This window comes from Cavia porcellus, unplaced genomic scaffold (genome assembly GCF_034190915.1).
Source record: "Cavia porcellus strain 051 isolate PalLab524CR breed Dunkin Hartley unplaced genomic scaffold, mCavPor4.1 scaffold_10, whole genome shotgun sequence".
In the NCBI taxonomy this organism is placed as follows: Eukaryota; Metazoa; Chordata; class Mammalia; order Rodentia; family Caviidae; genus Cavia; species Cavia porcellus.
This window is the reverse complement of record NW_026947493.1, coordinates 82140938-82168821: the sequence shown is the minus strand read 5'-3', so window position 1 is coordinate 82168821 and position 27884 is coordinate 82140938. Positions and strand designations below refer to the sequence as shown.

The following is a 27884-nucleotide window of genomic DNA, read 5'->3' as shown; positions in this document are numbered from 1 at the left end:
CTGCCTTGTCCGCCAGCCCAGCGGTGCTTTTCTTTCCCTCCTGCAGCGCCCCACGTCCCCGCCCCGGCGCGCACGCCCCACCCCCGGGGGCACCGTCCAGCCCCGGCTCCGAAAGCGTTAACCCCGAGCTCCCTCCCAGGTTCCTAAAAAGGAAAGGTGCGAGGTTTGGGGAGAAAAATGACGGATCAAAGCCAGGCGAGACTTCCTGTTGGCGGACGCTGTATAAAAGGTCAGGCGCGCGGGCTGCAGAGGCGCACGCACCTCGCTCCCGCCGCCTCCACCGCCGCCAGCATGAACCGGGCTCTGTGCTGCGCGCTGCTGGTAAGTCTGGGCCTGTCCGCTCCTGTGCTGCCCGGCCAGGCCACCTGGACGGGACCCGGGAGGCGCTGGGGTCCCGCCGGAACCGGGGACCCCTTCCTAGCCGCGCGCTGCGCGCTTGGCTGGGACTTTACCTTGCTGAGCTGAAGCTCACTTGGAGGAGGAAAGATGCCCTTAGTGCTCTGATGATTTCTACATTCTCAGGGACTTTATTCAACTCTGACTGTTCACACTCGCTGTAGGTCACGGTAGCTTTTGCTTAATGAATTTGGATTTTTTTCTGTTGTTGCTTTCTCATTATTAGCAAGGAAGCAGCCCCTAGAACAGGTTAGGAGAGGTGTTTAACAGTTTTCTTAGATAGAAAGCAATCTGGGTGCAGTGAGCTTGACATGGTACATCTTCAGGGTCGTGTGTACAAGAGTTCTGGGCAGTTTTGAAGACTTTGTACTAGAGAAAAAGATCTTTCTCCCTCTCGCTTGCAAACACACACACAACTTTCTAACTGCGACTGTGTATTTTAATAACGTTTTGTTATTAAATCAGATGGTGACAGTTCTCAACTTAATACATGGGGGGAAATACTGATGGGAGACGGTTACGTATGCTTGAGAAAATGTTTGAGTTATGTAAACAGGACTACAAACTAAAAACTGTTTCTTAAATGCCGTTTGGTGAGTAGTCAAGATTTGTGTAGTGTTCTGTGACATATGACGTATTTTCTTCATGTCAACAGAATGTGCAAGAGTTTTAAATCAGACAGTTCTGCCCGGCCGGGAAACTCCTTACTGAAACCACAGTCGGTGTTTAGATGTTGGAATAACTGAATTCCAACCTCTAACCCTCAAAGTGAAGCGCTGGCGCGGTCGTCTTCTGCCGGTTCCTGGGATGCATAAACATAAATACATAAACGGCAGACTCAGGCCGGAAAAGCTGGAGGGGGGTCTACCTCTCAGCGTGCTAGGGATGGCCACAATGCACATCCACAAATATGTGTAGTAGGGGAAACTTTTTAAAAAGAGACCCGTTATAAAAATACGACCCAGACTTGTGTTAAGTCTTAAGTGCCCAATGAAATGTCTCAGCTTGAGCCCCTGCAAGCGAACTCTCAGATCAAGGAATACATTATCAGTACCCAAAAATCTTCTGTGCTTCTTTCTTATCATTGCTATGTCTGTGGCAAGAACAATCCATGAGTTAAACACCACAAATTTGTTCAGCTTGTACTTGAACTTTGTATACCTGGGCCTGAGGACTTTGGGCATTTGACTCTTTCCACACAAAGTTCTGCTGTGAGATTCAGCTCACATGTTGGTTGTACACTAGTTTGTCCTTTTTCAATACTGTGTAGTATTCCAATGTGTAGACATCTAACTTAATCATTCCAGGTTTGGGTAGCACAGATAAACTCTGTTACTAGTAGGGGTTTGTTTAATATGAGGACATGTGTAATCTTCCTAACCCTTTGTGTTTTTAAAGGCTTAATTAATGATAAATATAAAACCAGTGACTTAATTTTCAAGATTCCCATTAAATAGTATATGTTCCTGATAATAAACAAGTAAATATGTTCCTGATAATAAACATACACACTCTATGATGTGTATAGTGAAAAGATACATGTTCAAAAACACACTAGCAGAAACATTAGCAGAAAACCTTGTGTGAATCTTAAGCATGGTAAATATTTTAAATAGATGGATTTTGTTTTCCTTTCCTCTTGCTTCTGAGATTATTTTGTAAATGATTGGAAAAGGACACCTGGTATTTACCCATAAAGAGTCTGAATGCTCTTCGGTAAACACCAAAGTACAACTCTAGGAGCTGAAGAGTTGTAGATGTTTGCAGTTTTGCACCCGACAGGCCATAGGCCTCGGGGACAGTTGAAAAGCGAGACGCACCATCCCTTCCTTGGGAAGCTCCCATCCTGGTTGAAGCAAGTACTGGACAGGAAGACAAATATATAGTTAGAGTTACAGAAGAGGAGGTTGCTGGGTGACTTGGAAATACAAAGGATGCAGCCCTCTAGGAACTTGTAAGGTCCTCGAGCAGGGGTTATGACCTGGACCAAAATGCAAACCCCAGCACCTGATTACCTGAGGAAGGGCAGCTCTTGTCACTCTTCCCTGGAGTTTTTAGCTTGCCATGTTGATAAACAGACATGCAAGATAACGCCTAAGGACAATCTCGAGCCCAGCGACTCACGTAACATGTGAGAACCGATGGTACTTACATGAGGGAGAGATGAGGAAAGATGGTTCAATGCTGGTGAGAAAGTCCAGGCATCCTGAATCCAAGAAGGAACTATTATATGACAAAGTAGAGTTCTAGATTGTTTTTGCCAAGAACAGGATACACTGGTAGGCAAGCAGAGAAAGGTCATCATTAGGATGCATGCCGCAGGCACAGGCTTTCTAGAATGTTCTGGGGCATACTAAGTAGGGAGCTTCTCTGCAAAGCAAGACAGTCACAGCACAGTGTTTTCTGTCACAGTTGCCCATGAATTACCTGTTTCTCTGGGAACTCTCTGACCTGGCCCTGGTTTTAACCTGTGGTTAAAATATCCCATGATGCAATGCCCTAATGTCCCATGGTATAGTGCCTAAATGTCCCATGATGCTGTGCCAGCATGTCCCATGATGCAGTGCCCAACTACTCCTTGAACTTCTATAAGCTAAACTTTGAAGAAGCTCTGTGATCCTGGGAATTGGGGTGTAAGGCTAGAAGGCTGGAGAAATGGATGTTTCTGCCTCAGGACAACTGCCAGATCTGTCTGTCTTCCTTTGGGATAATACCCCTGTGGCTTTTGACCCTGTTTTGTATATTTTGGTGTCACCCCCACTCCCCCAGTGGTCCCTCTATGTATTTACCTGGGTTTTGTTTTGTTTTTTGTACCAGGGATCCAATTCACGACCTTGTGCTTGCCAGGCAAGCAGTTATACCACAGAGCTAAATCCCTGACCTCCATAAAAAAAATTTTTTTAAACAAAATGAATACTCTGAAGTTTATAGTATAATCTGTCCTAAACTCAGCCCAGAATTGCTCTAATCCCTGCCCATAGCAACTGCCTTGGCCTCTGTCACCTAGCAACCTCCAGGGCAGTCCCTAATGTCAATCACAGTTGTCAAACACCATTGGTGGAGAAAGAAAACATTCTGTACCAGGCATTTTATCCCAGTCACGTCCAGCAAGACCGGAAAGGCACTGTTTACTCTCGGGGCCCTGAGCGCACACGCGGGTATCCTGGCCCTCCAGCCACTAACTTGCCTTCTGGTTTTGCTCTCCGCTGCTGTAGGCGTCCTACCTGTGGACTCCTCGTGTGTGACACTTTCTGTGAAAATGTTCTTCTCTTTCGTGTCTTATTGACCAGTAGCATTTCCTTTTCCTTAGGCTGAGTTGTTCTCATGCAGAAAAGGGGAAAAAAAACAAGGACTAGGAAATATATACCACAGAAAAAGAGCAGTCTTAGTGACTGTCCATATGTGTGTTACTTGTGGCTTGGCTGTCCTTTATGTTACTACAAGCAGAGATGCCCAGATTACTTTGTATTTGTATGTTTTACCCCAGAGGTCAGTAGTTCTCCATTATATCAGACTTTGCCCTGTACTTTATAACAACCTCTTTGTCTCCTGAAATGACATTCAAGAGTATATATATATATATATATATATATTTTACCTATGCATATAATTTTTATAAAATCACTCTACCAGCATAACTGTGCTATAAAATAGTAATAAAAAGAAAGTAATTTATAATAAAATAAGCTTCACTAGAAGACATAAAGAAATCATGGCATGCTAGCATTTTTGTCTAGAATAGTCAGCACGGATGACAGCTGGGATGGAAGACGGGGAGCAGGTGTCTCCCCAGTGACTTGAAAGTGTGGCCAGGGCTGGCTTGGGTGCTGGAACTTTCTCACATGGTCAGCACATATTCCTAGAGTTTTAACCAAAACGAAGTCCAACCTTCTATCAGGATTTATGCTGTTAAATTCTTGGAAAATTTGATATGTGAGACCATTATACAAAAATTCCTTTGTATATAAATAAAATAGAATTGTGAACTAGGTCATATATTGATCAGTAAGTTTTCTGCATAGATTCTTAGTCACAGTTGCCAACAGGACATCTGAGTTCACGGGGACATGGGGCTGTGCAGGATGCTTAGCAGTGACAACTTGCAGGGCTTCTCCAAGGGAAGAGCAGCTCGCGGCTGCAAACCAAGAATGAACTCTTTACAAGTGCAGATATCCTGATTTCCACCTCTGACGTCCCCATGGTCCCCGACATACAGCACATTTACTGAGCCCAAGGAGCTATGGTGAGCTTCTCTAGGATCTTAGGCAACTGACCAGTGATTTCCATGGATATTCCCACAACAGTTAGCTTATTGCCAGTGATTTAACAATCTGACATTCATCCTGTTGGCTTTGATAGCTTTCAAAATATTAATATGACATTCTACCTATTGCATCAATATTTTGAGTGTTCTTTTATAAATTTCTACTATAAACATTAATATCAATAGTGAATAACAAAAATAACCCGGATTCACATATGTGAGTCCTATGGAGATGCAGTGTAAGCTGAGCGGGACCCAATTCCCACTCTCCATCTGGTTGGACGACTCCCGTCTTGTCTGCTGAGTAGAGAACACAGCGTTTGTGGTATTAAGTTTGGGCAGAATGTATTGACTTTGGGTTGGGTGAATTTTATGTGTTTGTACTCCATCCCAACAGAGTTGCCAGGATTTTAGATTCAAGAAATTTCAGACCATGGAAGACTACTGGGCTGGAGATTTAAAAAAATCTGGTCACTGTCCTAGAGAGCCTCGAGAAAGATGATTCTGCATGGCAGGAGAGGGGAGGGCCAGGCTGATACTGAGCCCGTTATGATAGAGATAGTCTGGTAAATGGAATGAAAATGTGAGCAGTAGTGGCAGCCCTGTTTAGAAAAGAAAACAACAGTCAGACTTAGCAACCCACAATAGCAAGAACTGGTGAATCGGAAATCCTAGCAACATCTGTAAACTATCTACGCAAGGAGAGTGCAGTATGGCCCGACTAGAAATAGATACAAAGAGAGTATTTTTATGTGACATGTAATTAGTTTTTGGAACTCACTACCACAGAATATTCTGGGGTGACTAGCATAGCGTGTCTTAAAAAAGAATTCTTTTAGACAGTTGTAAGGGATAAGAATAGCATTGTAACACATTAGGTAAGAAGCTAGGTAATACTGAGACCCTCTGAGACTTACCTGGCCTCTCCACAAGCACAGAGCACTCTGAGATCATTTCTTCCAGCTTCAAGGTGACATAATTTCCCAGGTGCTTTGGTAGAACTTTTTTTTAAGTCCAGTTTCTCAGAAGCACCGGAAATAGCCAGACCATAAATGGAAGAGAGGATTCAAGAGGAAAGAGGCCCTTCCAAAAACAGTAATGTGCTATTACTAGCCCTGATTTATCACTTTCTTATATTGATTTTTGCACTCATCTCTCAGAATCATGACTATATTGTTTAATTTCCTTGAAACATTGACCTTTAAATGTACACTTTTATTTTTAAAAATGCAATTTTAATGTCCTTGAACATGGTGAAGGGATTACACAAGGCAAATGATTGACATGTCTGTCTGTGCACACATGCTGTGTGTGATGGAAAGAACATTTAATATCAATCTAAGCAAAGTTCTAAGCAGATACCAGTAGAGCTCTGTTACCTATATGGACCGTGCATTACAGCAGAGTCCAGAATTTTTCATCCACAGCACAGTGTGGAATATGTAGACACACATCCCTTATCCGTCCAGCCTCACCCCATCCTCACCCCTCTCCCCCCTGTGGAAGCATCTTTAAAAATAGAGCCGAAAAGGTTTCATTTCAATTTAGTCTGCACCTTGGCAGCATTTTTGATAAAAGCCTCTTAAGTCATCAGCTATAGAATAGCAAATCGGTAACAATCAACTGTGAAGTAGCAAATACGTGACAAGAAGAATTCAGATTTAAAACCAGACAGTGATTCTGCCTTTGGTAGATTAAATTCTCTTCCGTAGCCTTCAATTTAAATCCCTCAGTTCTTTTGCTGTGTTTCCTATTTAGAGCATTGTTTCTTTCCTTAAGAGATGGGGACTCTTTTTTTTTCTAATTCTTACCTTTGGCTTCATGACAGTCTGGTTTCTAGGTTCAATCTCATTTTGTTCTTGTGCCTTGCTTGGTCTTGGTCTTATCTTAGACTCGGTCTTAGTTTTAATTTTCTTGTTCAAACAAACACACATAAAAAAGCTTTTTATGACTTTCTTGTTTAAAAGACTATTTTCTGTAAGAAAATGTGGATATCAGGACCCTAAGCTTTCTAAAGTTCCACCACAGTCAACTTGCATCAGCATCATGGGAAAGAACAAAGCCTTACTTAGGAGTTTGATGTGGGCACCATGACAGCACTGCTCCAGCAAGGGCAGACCAGAGGCAGGGACGCTCAACTCCTGGTTCTGCCTCCATCCAATCAGTGGTGCTCTGTGCTCTTACCTCATCTACTTCTAAAATAGAACTGTTGGGCCAGATGTCCTATGGAAAGTCTACTCGGGTTTTAAATTCTTGTCATCTGAGTTGAAAGACAAAACACTGGTTATGCCCCATTTCCTACTTCCAACATGGAAAAGTCAGATGTGTTTGTCTATAAAACATTAACCTATAGGAATGTTTTAAAATAAGCTATTTTCTTGCAGTTGTCAAAATTTCCTTTGCCCCATTAGTTCATGTGTAAGGAATTCTGCTTAGTAGGTCAGTGAGACCACAAGAGCAGATGTATTTTGAAATACTACCCATTTTTAGGTAGTATGACTTATGTGTTTTGTGATCACAAACTATTACAACAAAAAGTATTTTCTCATTCGAAACAAGTGCCTCTTGTCTTCAGCTGGTATGCACAAAAGCTTCTCATGTGGATATTTTTCTATATTTCATTTAGTTCAAACCCATTCCCTCAGGACTTACTGTAGAGGTATAATTATGGTCACTAGCAATCTTCGTAGACCGATTGAGCACAATTTTCTTTAAATTTGTATTCACAGAGAAGTACTTGACAGCTGCACACTGATCTTTGGAATAAATGTCAAACCTTCAGGCTTAATAAGCATGATAATAGGTAGCTTGGCAAGACCATTAAAAAGTACACTTAAGTAATAATACACCTGGCTGATAGACAGAAGACCTTTGGGCTTGCACTGTTTCTTGTCTCTTCTTTTAATGTCCAGTCAAAAGTGGGGAGGGGAATCAACTAGGTTGTGCCAAAATAAATGTAGTTAGCATGAGAGATGCTTACTGGACGATGGTTTAGTTCTCAGGGTGATCAATTGTTCTATGATCCTCCTTCCAGAAACCCACTGGGACAATATGTCCCAGTCTCTCCCTGGGGAAGATATAGTGGGGGGAATCCTAATAGATCTGGCTAATGATTTGTGAGTTCAGATGTCACTTTCAAATGATATTAGTGCCATACTTAATTGCTATGGATGCCCCACAGTTGTTTTGCTTGTTTGTTCTGTTTTATTTTTGGACCAGTCCTGAGTGAAAACAGCAGCCAGACCTCATTTATGTTTGATCATCGGGAGACAATAACCACAGAGAACGCTAAAAAGTCACAAGGATTTAAATTAATAATTTTAGCTTATCAGATCAAACTCCTTCATCACTGCTATTTGCAGGATTCATGAAGGAGGACCTGTGTTCTTTCTCCTGTGGCTGAAACTTTCAAATTTAGGCGATTGAGATTGCCTGCCTGCAGAGCAGGACGTTCAACAGGTACTCAGTAGTAGATTCAATTGCCTTATTACGTGAGGCTCACCAAGCAGAGATCTGGATCATCTCTGCCTTCCACTGACCACTGCTTTATAAAAGTTAACTCATCTTCATCTATAACTACTACTTATCTATGTTGAGCCAAAAAGAGAAAACCATGGCACAGAAAGACATTAATCCATGTTAGAATAAGTATCACATTTAGGTGCCGTGCTCCATATTCTTCTCTACTGTCACAAAAGTCCTATTCTACAGAGATTACCATCTCTATTTCATAGACAGGGAAATGGCGGTTCAGAGAAGGAAAGTAATTCTCCCCAAGGTTATTCAGATTGAGGCTTTTTTCATACTTCATTAAAATGTATGCTAGTATCTCCTACCTGGGTCCAGGGAAAAGTGATCAAGAATCACAGGCAAAGCTTCTGTGGGTGCCTGCAACCGTTTTCTTTTGGGGTTAAGAATGCCAAGAATGGGGCCATTGAGATCTGTTTTTCTTCTGTTTTCAACACCATTAGCCCTAGGAACACATCATATTATTTTTTCCTTTTGTGATGAAGTCTCTTGGGCCTTTACTGGATGTGAGCTTGAGCCCCAATTCCCTGGATGACACAGTGTGCGGTAAAGCAGGTTGTGCTCACTGCTTCACTAGAAAGTGCAGTCCTGGGAGGCAGGAAGGAGCACTTGAGGGGCAAGAAGAAGAGAGAAGGCGAGTCAGTTCAAGGGCACGTTACTGACAACCTGCTGCTTAATGTAAAGCCCAGGGACTGCCTGGTCTCATGGGACCAGCTATAGGAATGATGTGCAGACTACTGCGGTACATAGCAGGGGAAAAGGAGAGTTTATCCATCAGAAATGGATGGATGCATGGAAAGATGATCAGTAGACAGCTGATGGGTGCATGGATAGATAAAAGATACTACTGAATTTTATACTGTGTTATCTTTAATTGTATACATTCCTGTCTCTTTCATAAGACTGCAAAGCCCCAGATGGAAATCTTAGTTGCACGCTGATTTTCAGACAAGAATGGTTTCAAATCCCAGGTAGAATATGTGGTAGCTCCATGATCTTAGACAGTCACTCAGCTTCTCTGAGACTCAAGTTCTTCATCTGTAAAATGAGGGTGATCCTGTCTCCTTCAGCTGGTTGGAGGGGAGGGATGGTGGTAAGCTGAGGAGGACGGGCTTAGTCTAGAGTCTGATGTCTAGTATTACAGTGTGCTCTGCCTCCCTGTTGACCTATCATCCAGACTTCAGGGCAGTGTTTCGCACATCTGAGGCGCACAGTAAATAACTCCCTGTGGAGCCTTGATGATCTTTGGTTCCGTTTACCCTGCTAGTTTTTACTCCATTCCATGACCATCGTGGCTTTCTTATCCAGTTGTCTCTGACCAACTCCTCTTAGCCTCGTAAGTGATTGGATTTCAGTGCAAGTCATTAGCACCCAAAAATATCCACAGAGTGTTATAAGCAATGTATTATCTTAAAAAAAAAAAAAAAAGCTCCATCAAAGCAAAATAGAATTTCAAAATTAGTATTCAACACAAGACTGTTTTTCAGGTTGTGAGCTCAGGGGCAGAGAGGCTGTAGCTGGAAAACCCCGACATGGTCTGAGGCCGCCAGTGTCTACTCAGTGGGGCTCAACTGGCAAAAGGCACCCGATGCAGCCAGCCATGCTGTAGAGTCGGGGCTCAGAATTGAGGTTGTGTCTCAAATTTGGTGACTGTCAGGAGCCTGAGATTAAAAATAGGCTCTAAGAGATGTCTGTGTATCTTCCTTAAGGGTTTACTTGTACTACCAGTATTTTTTTTCTAAGAATGGTTTTTTGGCCATTATTTGTTGATCTGACAACTGTTAATTGTCTATAAAACTCCTCCAAAGCAGCAAAAGCATCATAAGATCCTTCATTGTGACAATTTCTGGTTCATTTTAAACGCAAACAAGGTATGGCTAATTAGTTATAAAACCTTTGGACAAAGAGAGGAGACTTCTAAAGGGAACAAACATTTCACTGAAAGTTAAATTTTACCTGGAGACAATTTTTCCACCCCCAGGGAAGCAAAGGAGTACAGAATTTGGCCCAGCGATTCATCTAATAAATCATAAGTGTGTGTGCTTCCTCTTGCCTCACAGAGAACGAGCTCTGTAGAGATGAACAGATTTCGTTCATTTGCTCTTCCTTCCTTACCTAGAGACGCCATCCTCAGCCAGATAACTGGCTGCTGTGGGAACTATTAAGCATGGTAAGCCCTCGGGTAGGGAGCTGGCAGCCGTAGATAAACCTCCCAAATGAGCTGCCTTTCTTCACAGGTTCCACCCTTGAAACAGAAGCTAAGTGCAAATGCATCGGTGCATGCAAAATACCATACAAGACAAAAGATGCTTTAAAAACCACTCTTCCTTTCTGCAAATTCTGCCATCCCTGTCATTGTACAGATGAGAAAATTGGAGGCTTCATGTTGGTCCTTGTAAATGCATCTTTTAGATCTTGGGTGTTTATCGGTGTATGTATAATCCCCAGTGACCCTGGTAACACATAGTAAGTGTCCAAGATAGTCATCAAATTCAATAAAATGGATCTCCATATACTGAATACTTGCTACTTGTACAACCTCATGCTAAGCATTTAAAGAATATGGAGAAAAACACTTCCTTATTTGAACCTCTACACAAAGCCTTGGATCTACCCTGAGTCATTTGACCAGGACCAACAAAATGACACCATCTGGGAGGATACTGAAACTAATTTTCACAAACCAGAGATGCTTTTTTTGGAGACAATTAGGAACAGGAAAGACAATCACCTTATGGCACATGTTATGTGTCTAACTTCCTACTAACCAAAACCTCAAACTGTCTGCAGAAAGAGTCTGATTCAAAATGTTTGCTTTTCCCACCTCCTGTGTAATTAGCATATATAACATTGTCTCCTGTTTGTCCGGACTCTCTTCCTCACCAGGTTTATTTGTGTCCCCCTCCTGGTTTGAAATCCAATAATTGTATGGGAGTGGGTAGAGTAGGGGTCATTCTCATTTTACAGGTGAGCTGGTAAACTAGTGTTGGAGCTGGGTTTGAAACTCGGCACATATGTTATAAATGCAGCTTCCCACCTGAAAGTGCTTTTGCTAATTCACACTGATCAAATTACCAGGCTTACTTGTCAAACCATATTATGCATTTTTCATTTAGCATCCTTCTTGAAGTTCTCCAGGATATTTTTACATTTTTATCTTCTCTTTTTCATCCCTTTTTACAAAGGTTTATAAATCCCAAAGTGAATGGTTTGTCCATGTTTGTTTGTGTTCAATTTCCTTGGGTAATGCTGTCTCTGCCATCTTCCTGCTCTTAGAGATATTTATGTGTTTCTAACCCTATAGGCTGTGATTTCAGCTACATTTCTGTCCTGAGTTGTCAGTACATATTTCTGCCTGTGCTAAGAGCCATCACTCAAGTCCCATAGTTGGAAGATGCTTCCAACTAAATCCATTCCCTTTATCCTCAGTTGCCAGCTGTCTTGTCATCAGTAATTAATGGCACTGCATATTGCTCAGAGTTAGAATTCAAGGGCATGGTCTTCAGCTGCTTCTTCCAGCTCCAATCTCCAGTGCAGTCAGCCAGTGGATCCCGTCTGTCTCTCATCCTTCTTGAATTCCTTTCATAACTTTCTGCCTGTTTCTCTGCTGAGTCTTTCCTTGGTCTTCATTCTCTTCTCTTTCTGCCTCTGATTGTTTTTGCTTTAATGGTCAATCAACAGTTTATGTCACATTTACTTTTAAATGAATATTTCTGTAAAAGAGGAGCATTAATTTAACTCCATCACTTGGACTTGTTTTAATAAATGTTTGCTATCTGAATCAATAACCTGGTTACTTAAGGATGGATGAGGAAAGGAATAGCACTATAAGACTGTTTTTTAAAAAATGAACTAATCCTCATCAGCCAATAGATCAGTAATCTTTGTAACTTGCATTATAAGAGCACTTCAGGAAAGCACAGTGGTACTTATCCTGCATTGTTTTGCAATGAGTGCTTTCCTTTCATGGTTAAGAGGAACTAGGAAGTCGAATGGTTTCCAAACTGACCAGAAGTTTAGCTAACTCTGGATATTCCTCAAATAGTACTCTGTGGCGGGGATCATGACGAGGGATCACAAAAGGAACTCCCAAACTAAATGGCTATTCCAGGCTTTGAGTGGGCTTCTTTTAATGAATCATCTATAAATGGAAACCCACTGGGTCATTCATGGTTCTGCACAGCAGAGAACAAACCCAGTAGTATTGGATTGGCTGCATTGCATAATGCAAAAATAAACTTGCCAGAGGAAGTGTATTCTTGTTTGTTCTTTAGGAAACCAGCAGAATACCCCAGTCAAATCACTTGTCATTCAAGAAATTTCCAAGACAAGTACGGGTCTTAGCACAAAGCAAGAAAGCTCCTCAGTGCATCATCTGAACTTCAGGGAAGCTTTGATTGATCTCCTAATTTTGATGATCTCCTAAATCTGTGCCTGTAATCTGAATGAAAATAAGCATGTAAGGGCTTATTTTGGGTCATGTATAGCAGCAATAGTACAAGTGAAAATATCTGGTAAGTGTTAAAGGATTTGATAAAAGAAACATTTCACTTGGCACTTGCTGTGGATTTGAATTTTTCTTGCACTAATTGCCGTGACCTGGTACAAGTCAGTTACCTGTTCTAAGTCTTATATTTGTAGCTGGTGGAGACCTAATGATAATAATGATAAAAATATCTAAAGTGAGTAGTAGGCAAAATATTATACACATTATTTATTTGTCTACCACCTGGCAAAGAGTAGACTTTATGCACATATGTTTGGATGGAATAGACAAGACAGAATTCCATCTTCATATTGTCCTCTTTTGGTCTGCAGGTTACCACCCCACCTCCTGTATATGGGGAATTATCTTAGAAATGTCTATGCATTTGGGATTGATAACAGAATGATCTATTGTAAGTTAGTTAGACCACTTAATAAAACTATACATATATACCTGAAGTATTTTAGTTTTCACTTCAAACACTTGAACATTCATTCATCTGCATTTTGCAATATGACCAAGTCTTCTCTCAGAGTGTGTGTAGCTAAGACCTGGTGCTATACTTCCTGCCTCTGCCTGCTCTGCAAGTCCTGCCCGTCCACTCCGTTTTCGAACTCAAAGACATCAGTGAAACTAAATGATGCCATGATCCTTTTGTATACTTTCCTCATTTTATTTTTACAGTTGTCTTCCCTACTCTAGATTCTATAGCCGGTTGGTTTTCTTCTTGTTTTTTGTTGAGTATTTGTGTGTGTGTGTGTGTGTGTGTGTGTCTTTGGGGGGAAGGCGTCTCATTTTGATTAAGCCATTCCGAAGTATTCAATTTCCTTTTCACAGAAAAATAGTGACCTTTCGCACTTTTGTATACCAGGGTGAAGCTAAGACTTAACATACTGGTTTTCATGTTCATTGGTGAATTAAGTTCAGGCCAGTTGTCAAGCAACAATACAGTGGCTAGAAAAGCCCTTGAGAACAGTGAAAGCACCCGCCCACCACTGTCGCCCATTGCCATCGTCTGCTGCCATGTGAAGGACAAAGAAACAGAGTCAGGCTTGACACAGAAAACGCTTTACCACTTCCCAGCAGTAAACATGGAAGCAGAGGAGAGGAATAAAGCTATTAGAGATGCAGCCTTAAATGTGTGAGGTATGGAAAATATAAAGAAATCCTGAACTGGTACGAAGCACTGGCTTTCAAGATATTCAGCTTCCCTTGAAGCACAAGTGCTCTACGCCAAACAATGGACAGCCAGGGACCGGGAGGAGGATAAAAGGGAAAAATACACAGAAAATTTCACCTAATTCTATATAAATCCGGCATAAAGCACGGAAAAGGGGAAGCCTCTTCCAGAGAAGCTGGCTTATACTTGTGCACAAGCCTAGCCTTTGTGGTTACCTGGAGCCTGTATTACGGACACATTTATTTTTGAACTCTTCTTATGTTTTAAATATAATCAGCAGACAATGGAGCCATAGCCGATGTTAAGCTCCTCTATCTGACGGCATTTTTGCATTACCAGGAAATGTAAGAGAAAATAAGGGAAAGGCTGGGTCAAAGAGCTCTCTTAATCCTGCCCATCCTCTGTCCAGTAACTAAGTCCAGAAATTCTGTGTGGGAATTGAGGCTAACCAAAGATTGAGACCTAAACATTGAATTTTGGCCACACAAAGTTCTGACTTTTTACCAAAGTGGAAATTTTTCAAATAAAACACAGAGACCCAGTTGAACAGGCTGAAAATAAGTACTTCAAGACTTTCTGATTTTTAAAAAATGTATATGAGCTTCATATGTAGCCTTGAAAAACTTACCTCACTAATTAATCCCTAATTATGAAATCGACCTTATTTATTTTTCTCTGTAGTTTTTTTCACTCCACTTCCCTGTATTTTAAAGGAAGGGCAATAATTTCCAAAAGACTGTTTCAGGAAATCAACAACATCATGCCAGTTACCTAGAAAAATATAAATTTGATTCACATTGTTAGTTATGCATTTTGAGTAGCTCTTATCTAAAAATGTTGGAACCAGAAATATTTCAAATTTCAGATTTTTTTCTTCAAATTTGGGAATATTTGCATAAGTGTTACCAGTTGAGAATTCTTAATCTTAAAATTCAAATTCCTATATTATGCAAAATTAGAAACTTTTGAGGGCTGCCATGACTCTCAGAAAGTTTCAGATTTTGAATTATTTCAGATGTTGGATTACCAAATGAAGAGGCTAAATCTTTACCATTGTTTATGAGGTTGCTTTTAGTGAAGACCACGAGCTGTATTGATTGGGTTTCCCATCCCCGTCCTCTTCACTGTGGGGTCAGGTAGAAAGAGTCCTGCACAGCTGGGTTCCCCTGACCCACACTGAAATGGGATTAGGGAACGTCGGGACCGGGACGTTGGCTGGGGCAAGACTACCAGGATGTGGCTCACTTAGCAGTGCCTCTCAAGAGAAAGGGATCACCCTGACCACTGAGCTGGGCCTCTTAGAATCCTCAGAAGCGATGTGACCAGCAACAAAACAGTCCTTGTTTTTTTCATGTGTGTTTGCAAAGTTGTGTCGGGGAAAAGCTATTCCACTGCACTGAAAATTTTAGACAAGCAAGACCTTCGGTTCTTACAACATTTAAATTATCAACCAGTAAGTCAGCGATTTCATCTTGTTCTGTTTCCTTCAAGTGATTAAAAAGCCCCAGGGAAACTCAAGAACATGCTTCTCCCATAAACTCTTAGAGAGACTTCAGTCAAAAAGACCACAGAAGCAGCCTGGGTGCTGCACGGTCTTCTGCTGTTTTGTTGGTTGGGAGGCTCTGACCTCAAAACATTCCTTGAAAACTGCCGCCTTCTAAAAGATCCCTGGACCTTGATAAGATGTTTTCTCCTGTTCTTCTGTTTTACCATCTCATATTAGGTTCATTCGGCCCCAAAATTGGCATGTTCCAATAAGGAGTGAATACAGTTCCTTACATAAAATACTGAGAGGCTTATGGGAAAAGGTCGTCCTTTACCTTTGCCACCTCTGATTCAAGGAGTGGTGGTCCTTCCCAGGTCACAGAGTTTTTGCAACATTTCCTAAGTTCTACAAAGAAAAGAGTGTGGAAGAAACTACTATGTTTGTCTGACCACCACCCCAAAGCCTGAAAATAGTCAATATTGATCCCTGTACCAAAAACAAACAATAAAAACCAAATAAACCACCCCTGACACACAAACAGCACTTTCTTCTGTGTTTTCTGTAATGAGTGGGAAGCATTTCTTCAGTGCTCCCTGGAACATCTTTTTGGATTTACAGCACAAGTTAGAGACCCATGAGGAGCTGTGCTCCCGAGAACCACACCTGCTGCTGAGATCTTTTCACGTTATCTACAATTTCTTCCTGAATCATGTGTTGCAACTTCTGAAATGTTGCCTTCTTCCTGAAAATCTCCCCAATTAGTGGAAAGAGAGTTGGTAGTTTAAATTTTGGACATTATTCACCCAAGAGAAACAAGAGTTTGGCCCCTATGATCTTCACAGAAGGTGTCAATCTTCAAGTTAAAATTCAAATTATGAGCTCATGGAGCCTCCAGTCCTGTCCGAACACCTGCGTATTCCTGGTGCTTGACTCCTAGTAGCATTAAACCCGGCTCTACTAGCCAATGCTTGAGTGATAAGAATGCCAGTTAATAGAATCCTGCAACTCCACACATCACCTGAGCTTTACTTCCCTGTTGTTTTGGTCTTCAGTAAGTCTCAGAGCAGGACAACAAAGCTGTCATCTATATTTAAAATGGTTACCATAACCTCTGCATTTAGAAATTTTAACTTGCATTTTTGTGTTTCTCATCTCCTTTACATGATCTTTAAATTTATTTCAATACCCATCTTTTTAACATATTTTTTCTTACAGTTTATTTATTTTCCTACTTCTTCAATAGGACTGTAAACTCCACAGGGACAGAAAATAGTTCTATTCAAAACCATATATCAGATGCTCATAATACTGCTTAGAATGTACTAAGGGCTCAGTAACTATTTATCAAATCAACAAAATGAAAGAATAATTATATTTCCCATACATCAGGATCACAGCAAGAGTATTTTCTTTGTTTTGTTTTGCTTTAATCCCCAGACCCAACTTCCATGAAATCAGAATACTTAAGTGTGTGAATTTTAGGAGTCTGGATTTTCAGTAAGGAGTCTAGGTGATCTGGGTGTAGCTATTCTGAGAACCACTCACTATTCTAGAGAAATCCTAAGCCCTGGGAAAACAGAGTAACTTCCTGGTCACCTAGCTATACAGCAGTGCACCTTAAGTTCCGTAATCTCTGTTCTGATAAACTTTTGACTCTGGTCCTCTATGACCTGGACCTCACGTATTTGTTGCTAGCTCATCTTTTATCTTTGAGATTAAGCCACTGAAAGAAAAATGGTGGCTTCTGAATTTTGTAGTCCGTCTCAGTGGACAGGAAGGGCTTTAGACTTAAGCATCAAGAGACTTTTTGATTCTGATATTGACTTCACACAACCCAGGGTGCATGCTAAGTTGTCCTTGTGTGTCTCTCTCCTAGTTCCTGGACCTCTCCATTAAATGGACCACCCAGGAAACCTTTCCTCCCAAGTACCTTCATCATGACCCAGAGACCTCTCGCCCGCTCATGTGTGATAAATGTCCTCCGGGCACCTACCTAAAGCAGCACTGTACGGCCAGGCGGAAGACCGTGTGCGCCCCATGCCCGGACCACTACTACACAGACAGCTGGCACAAGAGTGACGAGTGTCTGTACTGCAGCCCCGTGTGCAAGGAGCTGCAGTACGTCAAGCAGGAGTGCAATCGAACTCACAACCGCGTGTGTGAGTGTGAGGAAGGGCGCTACCTGGAGCTGGAGTTCTGCTTGAAGCACAGGAGCTGCCCGCCCGGGTTCGGAGTGCTGCAGGCTGGTACGTATCTGCTCCCGATCAGTGTGGCGATGCCAGTCGCAGCCCCACACAGCCAGACAGTTGTGGAGGTTTCAGGGGACGCCTTTGTCCTGCAGACCACAGGATAGCAAATAGCACAGGTAATGGGACCTGTACAACGTAACAGGATGTGTCTGGATGGCTTCTTAGGAGCCTTTCTCAGAGGAATCCTTTGCCACCACAGGGTAATTTAGTGAAGAATCTCAATTGCTCCCTCATGAGATGCGTGACAGATTGCTCTTTTTTAAAGGAACAGCCTGACCTGGGCTGTTCATGCGTGCTGTCTACCTCTCCGTTCACTGCAGTGTGGACAGCTTCAGACTGCAATGCTTTCTGAAAAACATCAGAAATGATGCCAGGAGAATAATTATGCTGATATTAATGAGGCTCTGGAGTGCTCACAATGAGCAGTTATAATTAATTACGTAAAACGTGAGAATGGTCAAGGGAAAAGCTTTCCAGTATTAAAAATGAAGGCCGCTCTTCCTCTGGCGTGGGAGTTGAGTGCCTGGGTGGACAGACTGTCTCGCCACCTCTCCAACCTGCTTATTCTTTATCTTAGACAAAGCAGATTGTCCAGCCAAGAGGAAGCCCCTGCCTATAAGCAAAGTGCTTTATCTCTGCGTTTCCAACAGCAGATTCAGTGTTCACTGAATCTTTTAAAGCTGCAAGCCCATCTTTTCTGCTAGTCTCCTCTCCACTGTAGACTACCTTCACAGGGCCTGAGAACATGAAGGGTTTTGACTTACTTAGCTGATAAGAAGGAGCGATCGCTCTGGGTTCAGATTACCACTTTGAAGCAGGGTTGCTTAATACCATTGATGTTTAGGGCTGGATAATTCTCTTCCTGCGGGGAGCTGTCCTGCATGCTGTAGGGTGTTTAGCAACATCCTGGCTCCAGCCACTGGATACCCATAACAATCCTCCCTCCACTGAACAACCCCAAATGCCTCTGGACTGTGTCCTTCGTTCTCTGACAGAAGAGTCATCCTTCTAGGGAACCAGTGGCCTACTATAGTTCATGCTGGTTATTTGTAGCTATTTAGCTTCCAGAAGTTTTAATGTACACAGTCTATTATTAGATGACAAATACTTTGGTTTAAAGGCTTACAAAGGAAACATACTCAAAATTTGGAAGCTACTCAGTTTCCCAAGTAGCAAATCAAAAAAAACATTCTTTTAACTGTAAAAAGTCACTTTGCATGAGAGGTGCTTCTAATAGGAGTATTTGAAGGAGGAACTGGAAACACTTTCTGCTTTTTATTAGGTGAAGCTTTGAGATTGCAAATGGTAAGAGAGTTTCAGCAAAAACCTAAACACCAAAAACATTCCAATCAGTGAGTAGTGTGTGTAGGATCATTAAGCCTGGACTGTGCAGATTGCTATTTTCATTATTTTGGTTTAATAAAACAAGGCTGTTTTCCTCATAAGCATGAAAATCTGTTGGTAGGACGAAGTAAGCAGATAGCTAGAAGACTTCATGTAACTGGATCTGTCTAGCTCTCCTGTCCTTGTTTTGGACAGTGAACACTGAAACAGAAAGACTAGCAAACATCCAGGGGTGGGGAGTGGCCAGATGAGTGTTTATTAGGAAGAATAAAAGAGAATCTCTCCACTAGTTGGAGAGGGGCGGGCCGCAAGGCAGACACCCTTGATGCTTAAGTCCACTGGCTTTTTGTGCAGTTTTGGGGACCAGTGCAAATGACAGACAGCAGAGGTATTCCTGGCTGCAGTTAGGCCTTTGATGTCTGGAAAACAAGCTGTTTCCCTGCATTTTATTTCCTCCAGGTCTCTCTCCCTTTCTGTGAAGGACCTGTTCTTGGTCTCTTGTGGTTCACTAGGCCCTGAGAGTTCACTCAAACTAGCTTTCAGTTAGTTGCCATTTCGGGGTCTGTTCCCTACCTGCCCAGCGCCACCCATCTACTGGCTTCATTAGAATAAAGGCACATGGTTTTTTCAGGGGTGCCCGAGTGGGAATCATGCGCCTCTGCTTCCCTCAGCACTCACCCAGTGTTCATGCTGGAAATTAAGAAGTTTCTAGCAAAGAGAAGGCGGGGCTCTGTGGCTTACTCCATAAATTGTTCAATAACCACACCTCTTCATTTTCGGAATGAATGAATGCTGCTTTGAGGCCAGCTCGCCTCCCGTCTGTGCTCTTCACATCCTCCTGGCTGCTGGTCAGCCTCTAATTCCCCGGAATCACCTGTGGCTGGCGTGGGGAATTACAGCTGTAAGGCAAAGCGCCTCTCATCTCTGGAATAGCGTGTGTTTTGCCTGCCAGGTTATCATTTTGTATTTCCACTGAGAGTAATAAGAGAAAACCATTCTTAGATGAGTAAATCATATGTATTTACCAAGAGTTTTGTCACATGGAAAGAAGGAAGTCCTTCTCAAAAGGTCATGAGCTAACGCCTCCAAACATGACATGTGGCCATTGGGAAAAGGGACTCAGTCCACACGTCCACGTCACTATCCTTGAATAACTGAGCAGTCAGTAGATGTCACAGGACTCCTGCCTGGCTCAGTACCTCTGTGGGTCAAGTGGTAGAATCTGGTTCTATGATTCTATTTAAGCAGAAGGGTGTTATAAGAAAGAAAATTTTAACAGAAAAACAAAACAAGAACTCTTTGCTTTGCTCCTAAGATCTTGTCACAATCACGGTAGAAACAGCCTCTCATATGCTTCCTTTTCCTCCTCTTTACTTTTATTGTTATTTATTTTTTCTTCCTCTCCAGCCCTTTGTCCTTTTTGCGAGTCAGTGAACCATCAATCTTTTTTCAAAGCAAGGAGACAGGAGGTGAAGCTAGAACCAATCCACTTTGCTCCCCCGCTCTCCTTTTTAGTGGAAAATACAATAAAGTAAAAGACAGATATTTTTTAACAAATGAAGCTGAATAATTTCGTGTGGTTTTCCTTTGTCTCTTGCATTCATTATCTGCATGAGCCAGAATTAGCCCGTAAAATCTGCATCTGAATACTGAAGCCTGAATCTGTTCAAGGAGCTTACACTAGATGGAGATATTTTCATATGCAAATGCATTCTAATGTGTGATCTATCCATGCAGAATGGAGCCAGGGTTTGAAGATATTTATGCTTGGCAGCATCTTTAGCTGGTAGACCTGTTCAGATTTGTTCTCCAAGTTTTTCAAATACGTTACACTGTGAAATAAAATGCCCTTTGCAGGTAGCCTTTGGGAAGTTTTAACTATCCTGCTCTTTATGCAACTGTTTAAGGAAATGGTGTGTCATCTTCTTTTCCTGTGGAATGTCACCCCAGGCTGACTCTTTGGAGTCAGCAGCCAACTTTACCAATAGCTTCAAAACCTTATTATGAGGTTGTCGATTTTTACTTCTTAAGGTTTAACCTGCCCATGAGTTGCTTCACAATTAAGATTCAGAAAGTAAAGAACTGCAGTAGGAACTCATTGGAATTTAACAACACAACATTCAATAGGAGCTCATACGTTTCGATCAATTTTGTATGTTTATATCTGTTAATCTAAGCAACCCTCTTGAAGGTAATAATATATAATACTACAACCACTGTCAGATTCCTAGCATTGAGGGCTGGAGATTTAGCTCAGCAGGCATAAGCACCTGCCTGGCAAGTGTAAGATCATGAGTTTGATCCCCAGCACCAAAAAAAAAAACAAAAAAACAAAAAAACAAAAAAACAACTTATCATCTTGTTTTGTGAACTTATACTGTTACTGTATTTGGTTTCTTGTTTTGTTTGTCTGTATTGCTTTTTGCTTTTCTTTTCTTGTTTTGTTTGTCTGTATTGCTTTTTTTCTTTTCTGTGTCTTTTAAATCTTAAATAAATTTTTAAAAAGCATTCAGTAAGAGCTGATTTCAAAGAATGATTCCATGTCAAGGGGACACACAGTAGTTATCCTGCTGATTTTCAAGGACTAATTGGGTGAGAGTGTGGCTGACAGCCAGCCTTGCTAACCCTTCACCAGAGGCAGGACTGATGAGTGCTGTTCTGTTCTCTTTTCTCCTCTCACATTTCACTAATGTTCTGTAGGAAACAGCAAAACAAATTCTCGTTTGTGTTATAGGAAGGGGAGACTGCCTCTGGGGCTGACAGGAGACGTTTTGTTCTCTCTGCCTAATGAAGTGAAAAATAAAAGAAGCCCAAAGTTTTGTGCACCATCACAGTAGTGATAAAAACCAAGTCTCCCCAAACCCGCTGAAGAGGGTTTTCTGCCGTGAAGTGCTGCAGAAAGTGCTAACGGCTTGGTGCTTTCTGTAGGAACCCCGGAGCGGAACACGGTTTGCAGAAGATGTCCGGACGGATTCTTCTCGGATGAGACATCCTCCAAAGCACCCTGCAGAAAGCACACGAACTGCAGTGCATTCGGTCTCCTGCTAACTCAGAAAGGAAACTCGACGCACGACAACATATGTTCTGCAAACAGTGACACACAAACTTGCGGAATAGGTAATTACAGTCAGACAGCCAGCCTTGGTCCCCGTCCGCGAACCCTCAGCCACTGGCCATGTTCTTAGTCAAATTCACACTTCCCCTTTTGGATTCTTAACCAGCTGACCAGTTACTAACACCACAGCTCAAAATCCCCCTGAGTCCCCCGTCTTCTCACAGGTAAGCCCCTGGCCTTCTGCCCTTCCACACTCAAGTCTCATTCCCCACGGGCAGCGTCAGGTTTGTTACATGAGGTCAAATTAGCAGAGTTCAGCGTAGCTTTTAATTATGTATTTTTAATCCCTTTCCAAGAAGTCTGTGTTATTAACTAAAGTTTCAACTGGCCACTCAGAAACAAACGGACTAGACTGATGACACATTAGAAATATGACCTGGCTTTGTTTCCACTGTCACCAGTGGATTTACTGCATCAAAGTTCCAAGGCCTTCTGGATGCTTTAGATTCCTGATTTGGTGGGCGGCACCGGCACCAAGCTCCAATCCCCTGAGCGCATTCCTTGGTGGTGATGTCACTGATCCATCCAGGGACTGCCTTGTGCTCTCTCCCTGTCACTCCTGCCCTGAGACTAACCTCAGACTTTCACGGCAGGGCGCACCCCAGCCAGTGCTCTGCTTGTGTGCGTCAATCAGACAATGGCACGAACCAGCCTGGCTCTCTCCCAAAACACCTTTTCATAACTGCATAGAAGTTTACAAAGCAAAAGGAGGGGAGTTGATATGTTGATGTTTGCAACAAAGTTCTAACATTTTTTTTTAAGTGCTTCATACAATTCTTAGGAAGTCATCAAGCCTTTCTGCTTTTTCTTTATTCAAAAAGTAATTTTTTTTTAAAAAAAAGACATGTTAGAAAAGATTAACTTCTAAGTTTAACATACTTGCTCGCTTACTGAGTTCATTTTGAATTTAGTTTTGCAGCTAGTTGAGTACTATGTGTCATGTACTTTGCAGCATAGACTTTAATAGTTACCAAAACTCTGTGAAGGTTTCAGGGTTCACGGGGCTGGTGAGTGGCAGAGCTTTAAGTCATGTCCGGTTAAGCTGAACTTCTAATCCCTGTCTTATATGTACTGAGACACTTGGACCATTTCAACTTTTTACTGAATTACTTTTTTGATGCTTATTGTCCCATTTAACGCATACTTTGTATCTGCGGTGTTGGGAATGAAACCAGGGACTAACACATGCTGGGTGAGCTGTGCCCACTGCCAAGCTGTGCCCAGCCCTGATGCATGGGTATACGTCTGAATCTACAGGTACATAAAATAGTACACTGTTTCAGATCAGTGCTCAAGCGGCCTAGGGGCAGTGATTATTTCTGTTGTGATGCTGACTTTGAAGTTCCTCATAGACACTATGAGCCTATAAGAGTGTTAATATTTACATTATGGAATTTATCATTATTTAATTTTATAACTTAACCTATTATAATTTAAATATGTGTTCATAATGTACGTAATTAAACTCTCCCTGTCCCAAAAGTCCCCCCAGCCACAAAATAAAAGCATGTGAGCATGTCGGCCTCTTCCACTAAGAGCATCCAATAGCATGTTGATATTCCCCCCTCACCCCGAACTTCACATTTTAGCATAGTGTATCTTGGAACACTCACTTGTGCTGGTTTGTGCTTTTATTTTATAAAAGCTTCCCATTTACCGCTGAGTAAATGTTCCTGGCTTCCTCACCTTTTGCAGATGTCACGCTCTGCGAAGAGGCTTTCTTCAGGTTTGCCGTTCCTACGAAGTTAACACCTAACTGGCTCAGCGTCCTGGTAGACAATTTGCCCGGCACCAAAGTCAATGCGGAAAGCGTCGAGAGGATAAAGCGACGTCACAGCTCGCAGGAACAAACTTTCCAGCTGCTGAAGTTATGGAAGCAGCAGAACAAAGAACAGGATGTGGTCAAGAAGATCATCCAAGGTACCCTCGCCCGAAATGAACGGGTCGGTCAGGAGTCAAGGGCGTCCGCTCGTTCTAGAACAGCCACAAGACCATGTTCCTGTGTGCTTGTGGGGTGATGCTCCCCCTTTGGAGTAGCTGTTGGGCTGAACAGTTTTTCACCAACTGATGAGGTTGACAGCATTCCTAAAGAGTAGTCTTGTGACGTTTTCTTCTCTCTCCAGCCCCTATTTCTCTTTAAAGTGCACTGATTGCTCAAAGAGAGCAGAGATGCACTTCAAATACAGGACCAGAACTTATGGAACCTGCTTCTGGTAGATCCCTTAGATCTTTTTTAGCCACCTTGTGGCTTAGCTAGAAGGTCTTTAAGCTGCTTTGGATCTTGGTTCGCATTTCTTTGCCAAAGCTGTAAGACTGAAACATGTTTGGCAATTCTTTCCAGAGCGGCATAGATTATCTTAGAGGTGTGCTCTCACTAATCCCCTCACATACTCTCTATTAAATTGCCATTTCAGTATCGTGTGCGGTAAGGATTAGTCAGATGAGCACTGCAAAATGTTTCAGCTTTTTGGAAGAAAGGGCTGGTTAAGACCTTGCAGTCATGGACCCTGGAGGTTTCAAAGTGCCTTCTTTAGAAATGGTGCAGAGGAGAGGAGAGGGAGACAGAGAGGGAAAAGAAGAGAAACAGAGGGAAAGGATGCCTGAGTGTGGCAGAGGAAATCTCAGAGAGAGAAAATAAGCCTCACTCCGTGTGGACTGAAGTTTTAGGATGCGTACTGTTGAGAGTTCTGAATTTTCCTACCCTTTTCTGAAAACTTCAAACATCTGAAACCCGGACAATGGATTTTAGGATTTAACCTCTTTTGACAGCTGAGTGCTTTCACTTATGCAAAGAATAAACTTTTCTTCTGTTTGTGGTAAAACAGAAGTATTCTTTGAATGTATAACCAGCCCTGAAGCAACAAGAAAGGAAAACAGAATCAGAAAACATTAGAATGGGAAGGGACTAACTTCCCTGCTTCATAAATGGGCACACGGCAACCCAGGAAGATGAACCGACTTGCCTCCAGGCTCACAGATCCTAAATGACTCATGCTGTTAACAGAAACATTAGTTATTTCCTCGTATGTTTATGCCCGAGCTCAGAAACATCCTCTGGGCTATGTGTACTCTCCTGTCACTGTGTTTTCAGATCTCTAGCTCATAATCTATGTCTTTTCGAGAACGGCATATATTTATTAAAGGCTAGCTGAAGGAACTCTTTTCCAATCAGCCTACTGTTAGGTCTGAGAAGGGGAGGAAGAGCAAGGAGTGGCCGGCGGTGGTGGCTGAAAAGATAAGAAGTATAAAATATAAGTAACCTTTATTTCGGGAATGCGGGGAGAGACCCCCCCCCCCGGCCCCCAGGGCGCAGCATCTCCACCCCAGGGCCAGCGATCTCTCTCTCAGGAACACACTCTCTCTCACGAACACGTGGAGTGAGGCACATAAGTAGCCTCTGTCTGGGATGGACCCTAAGGGGTGTTAGGGATGCACAGGTAGCCCATTGGCACACGTTTGGTGCCAGAGGTAGGTTACTAAGCGCAGGGGTGTAGGGTTACAGGTAAATTCCTAGGGGCGGGGGAGGCAGGAGCTCCCTAATTCCTGCTGAGGCTTTTCCTGGCTAAAATGTCCGGTCTGGGCCAGCAACCCTTTCATATCCCGTCTTATGATTATTAGGAAAAGGGGCGAAGATTTCTCTCTGTAACTACTTCCTGCTGGTTGAGGGCGCTGTATTGGGGTCTAGGGGAGTCGTCGGGATGAAGGTTGATGCCCAGGTAGACGCTGATGTTAGGTGTTTTAGCCAGGACAACTTCACTGGTGAATGCACGTATGTTAGACTGAAAAAAACAAAGAGACAAGATGTTATGAGGAGACGTGGCACTGTCATATTTACGGACCCAAGTGAGGTAGAGGGAAAGGTGTCTTTGATTTAGACCTGTTATTTTATCAGGATGACATTGAGGTGGCAAGGCAGAATTCTGAAAAATTAAACGTGGGATTAGGAGGAGTGAAGTTATGAGAGGTGCTTACTTCTGGGCCAGCAACCCTTTCACTACCTCTGGTATCAACTAATAAAACTTTACACCATGAAACAGTAATTTTGTAACAGAAAATAGTAATTTTTGAAATGCAAAAATTTATATTAGGAAATTACCAACTTAATATTTTATGTCTGTTTTCCTGAAATGCTACATTTTTAATGTTTACATCTTAGAACACTAAGAGTGATGTGTCTACCTTTCTGCAGTTAATACTCAAAATGAGGGGCTTCTCATAAAGCCGAGTTGGATGCTCAGAACATACAGTATATTATTCTATTTTAATTCAAAATAATAACTAACTCTCTTAGGGCTCAGAAAGAGCTAGTATGACTTAAGCCACCTTAAAAAAAGAACAAAAGGAAAAACTTATCCTCCACATAAAAATTATGAAGTCTGCAAGAACCTTTAGCCTCCGGCTGGTTTTGTGATGGCATTCAATGCATTTAAATGACTGAATATTTCTTTGGGCTCTTGCTTTTTTCCAGATATTGACCTCTGTGAAAACGGGGTGCAGCGGCACATCGGGCACGCCAACCTCACCTACGAACAGCTTCGCAGCCTGATGGAAAGCTTGCCAGGGAAGAAAGTTGGGATAGAGGACATTGAAAGAACCAGAAAGACATGCAGATCAAGCGAGGAGCTTCCAAAGCTGCTCAGCTTGTGGAGGATGAGGAACGGCGACCAGGACACTTTGAAGGGCTTGATGCATGCGCTCAAGCACTTGAAAACCTACCACTTCCCCAAGACTGTCACCCACAGCCTGAGGAAGACCATCCGGTTCCTCCACAGCTTCACCATGTACAGACTGTACCAGAAGCTCTTTCTGGAAATGATAGGGAACCAGGTGCAATCAGTAAAAATAAGCTGCTTATAACCGGAAATGGTCAGTGCACTGTTTCCTCCCAAGGGGCCAGGTCTGCTGGATGAGAAGACGTTTCTCAGGCACTCGAGGGAGTACAGTGATTTCTGTCTCGTCACCTATGCCCAACTTTGCCGCAGGGCACTAAAAGTAGGTCTGATGTGCAGAAAGAACTAATGTCTCCCCAAAAGTTCAGTAAATCCCCAACAGTTTATCCCACTGTCAGATCTGGCCCAGAACCTACTGAACGTATTTTCTGTTACTGCTTGCAGTAATTCAACTGGAAATATTAATAATAATAATAATAATAATAATAACTAGACCCCATACCTTTCTAAATACGGGAATCTCTGACTTAATAGCTTCGAGATTTCAGCTGCGTTAGAGGCTTTTGTTAGAAAGCCATATTTTTTTTTCTGTAAAAGTTACTAATACATCTGTTAACACTATTACAGTATTGCTATTTATATTCATTCAGATACAAGATTTGTACATATTGCTTTAGAAAGAAATGCTGTAAGACAATTTTAGAAAGAAAAATATGTTCTGTTTATTATTATGACAAATGAAAGAGATGAAATATATTTTTTAATGGAAAACTATAGGATTTTCTAATAGGTATTGCTATTTTTCCTGTGTGGAGTGTTTTTGCCATATAATTTTATCTATATAAGCTGTAATATCATTTTATAGAAAAATACAATATTTAGTCAATTGTTTAATGTCGGAAAGTGTATGAAATATGTTATCTGAATATCAGATGCTCTGAGAAATTGAATGTACTTTATTTAAAAGATTTTATGGTTTCACTATATATAAACAACATCATTAAAGTTTTCAAATTATTTTTTATTGCTTTGCCTCTTGCTTTTATTTAAATGGGATGTTAATGGGTTTTCAACTTCTCTAATTATCCTGTTCGCCTTTACCACTAGGACATGCAGGACTTGTTAAACGTGCAGATTCCTAGATGAGTGTGCTGAAAATCTCCAGG

The 27884-nt window shown here is 42.0% G+C and overlaps 1 protein-coding gene across 1 annotated transcript; it reads left to right on the top strand.

The window, feature by feature from the left end:
- On the top strand, positions 1 to 27742 carry Tnfrsf11b (TNF receptor superfamily member 11b). The gene is made up of 5 exons (XM_003479826.5): positions 1 to 321; positions 17217 to 17586; positions 21862 to 22050; positions 23744 to 23968; positions 26517 to 27742. The coding sequence occupies exons 1-5, from the start codon at positions 178 to 180 to the stop codon at positions 26903 to 26905; spliced, it is 1317 nt and encodes a 438-aa protein (XP_003479874.4). The 5' UTR covers positions 1 to 177; the 3' UTR covers positions 26906 to 27742.
- The last annotated feature ends 142 nt before the right edge of the window (positions 27743 to 27884 follow it).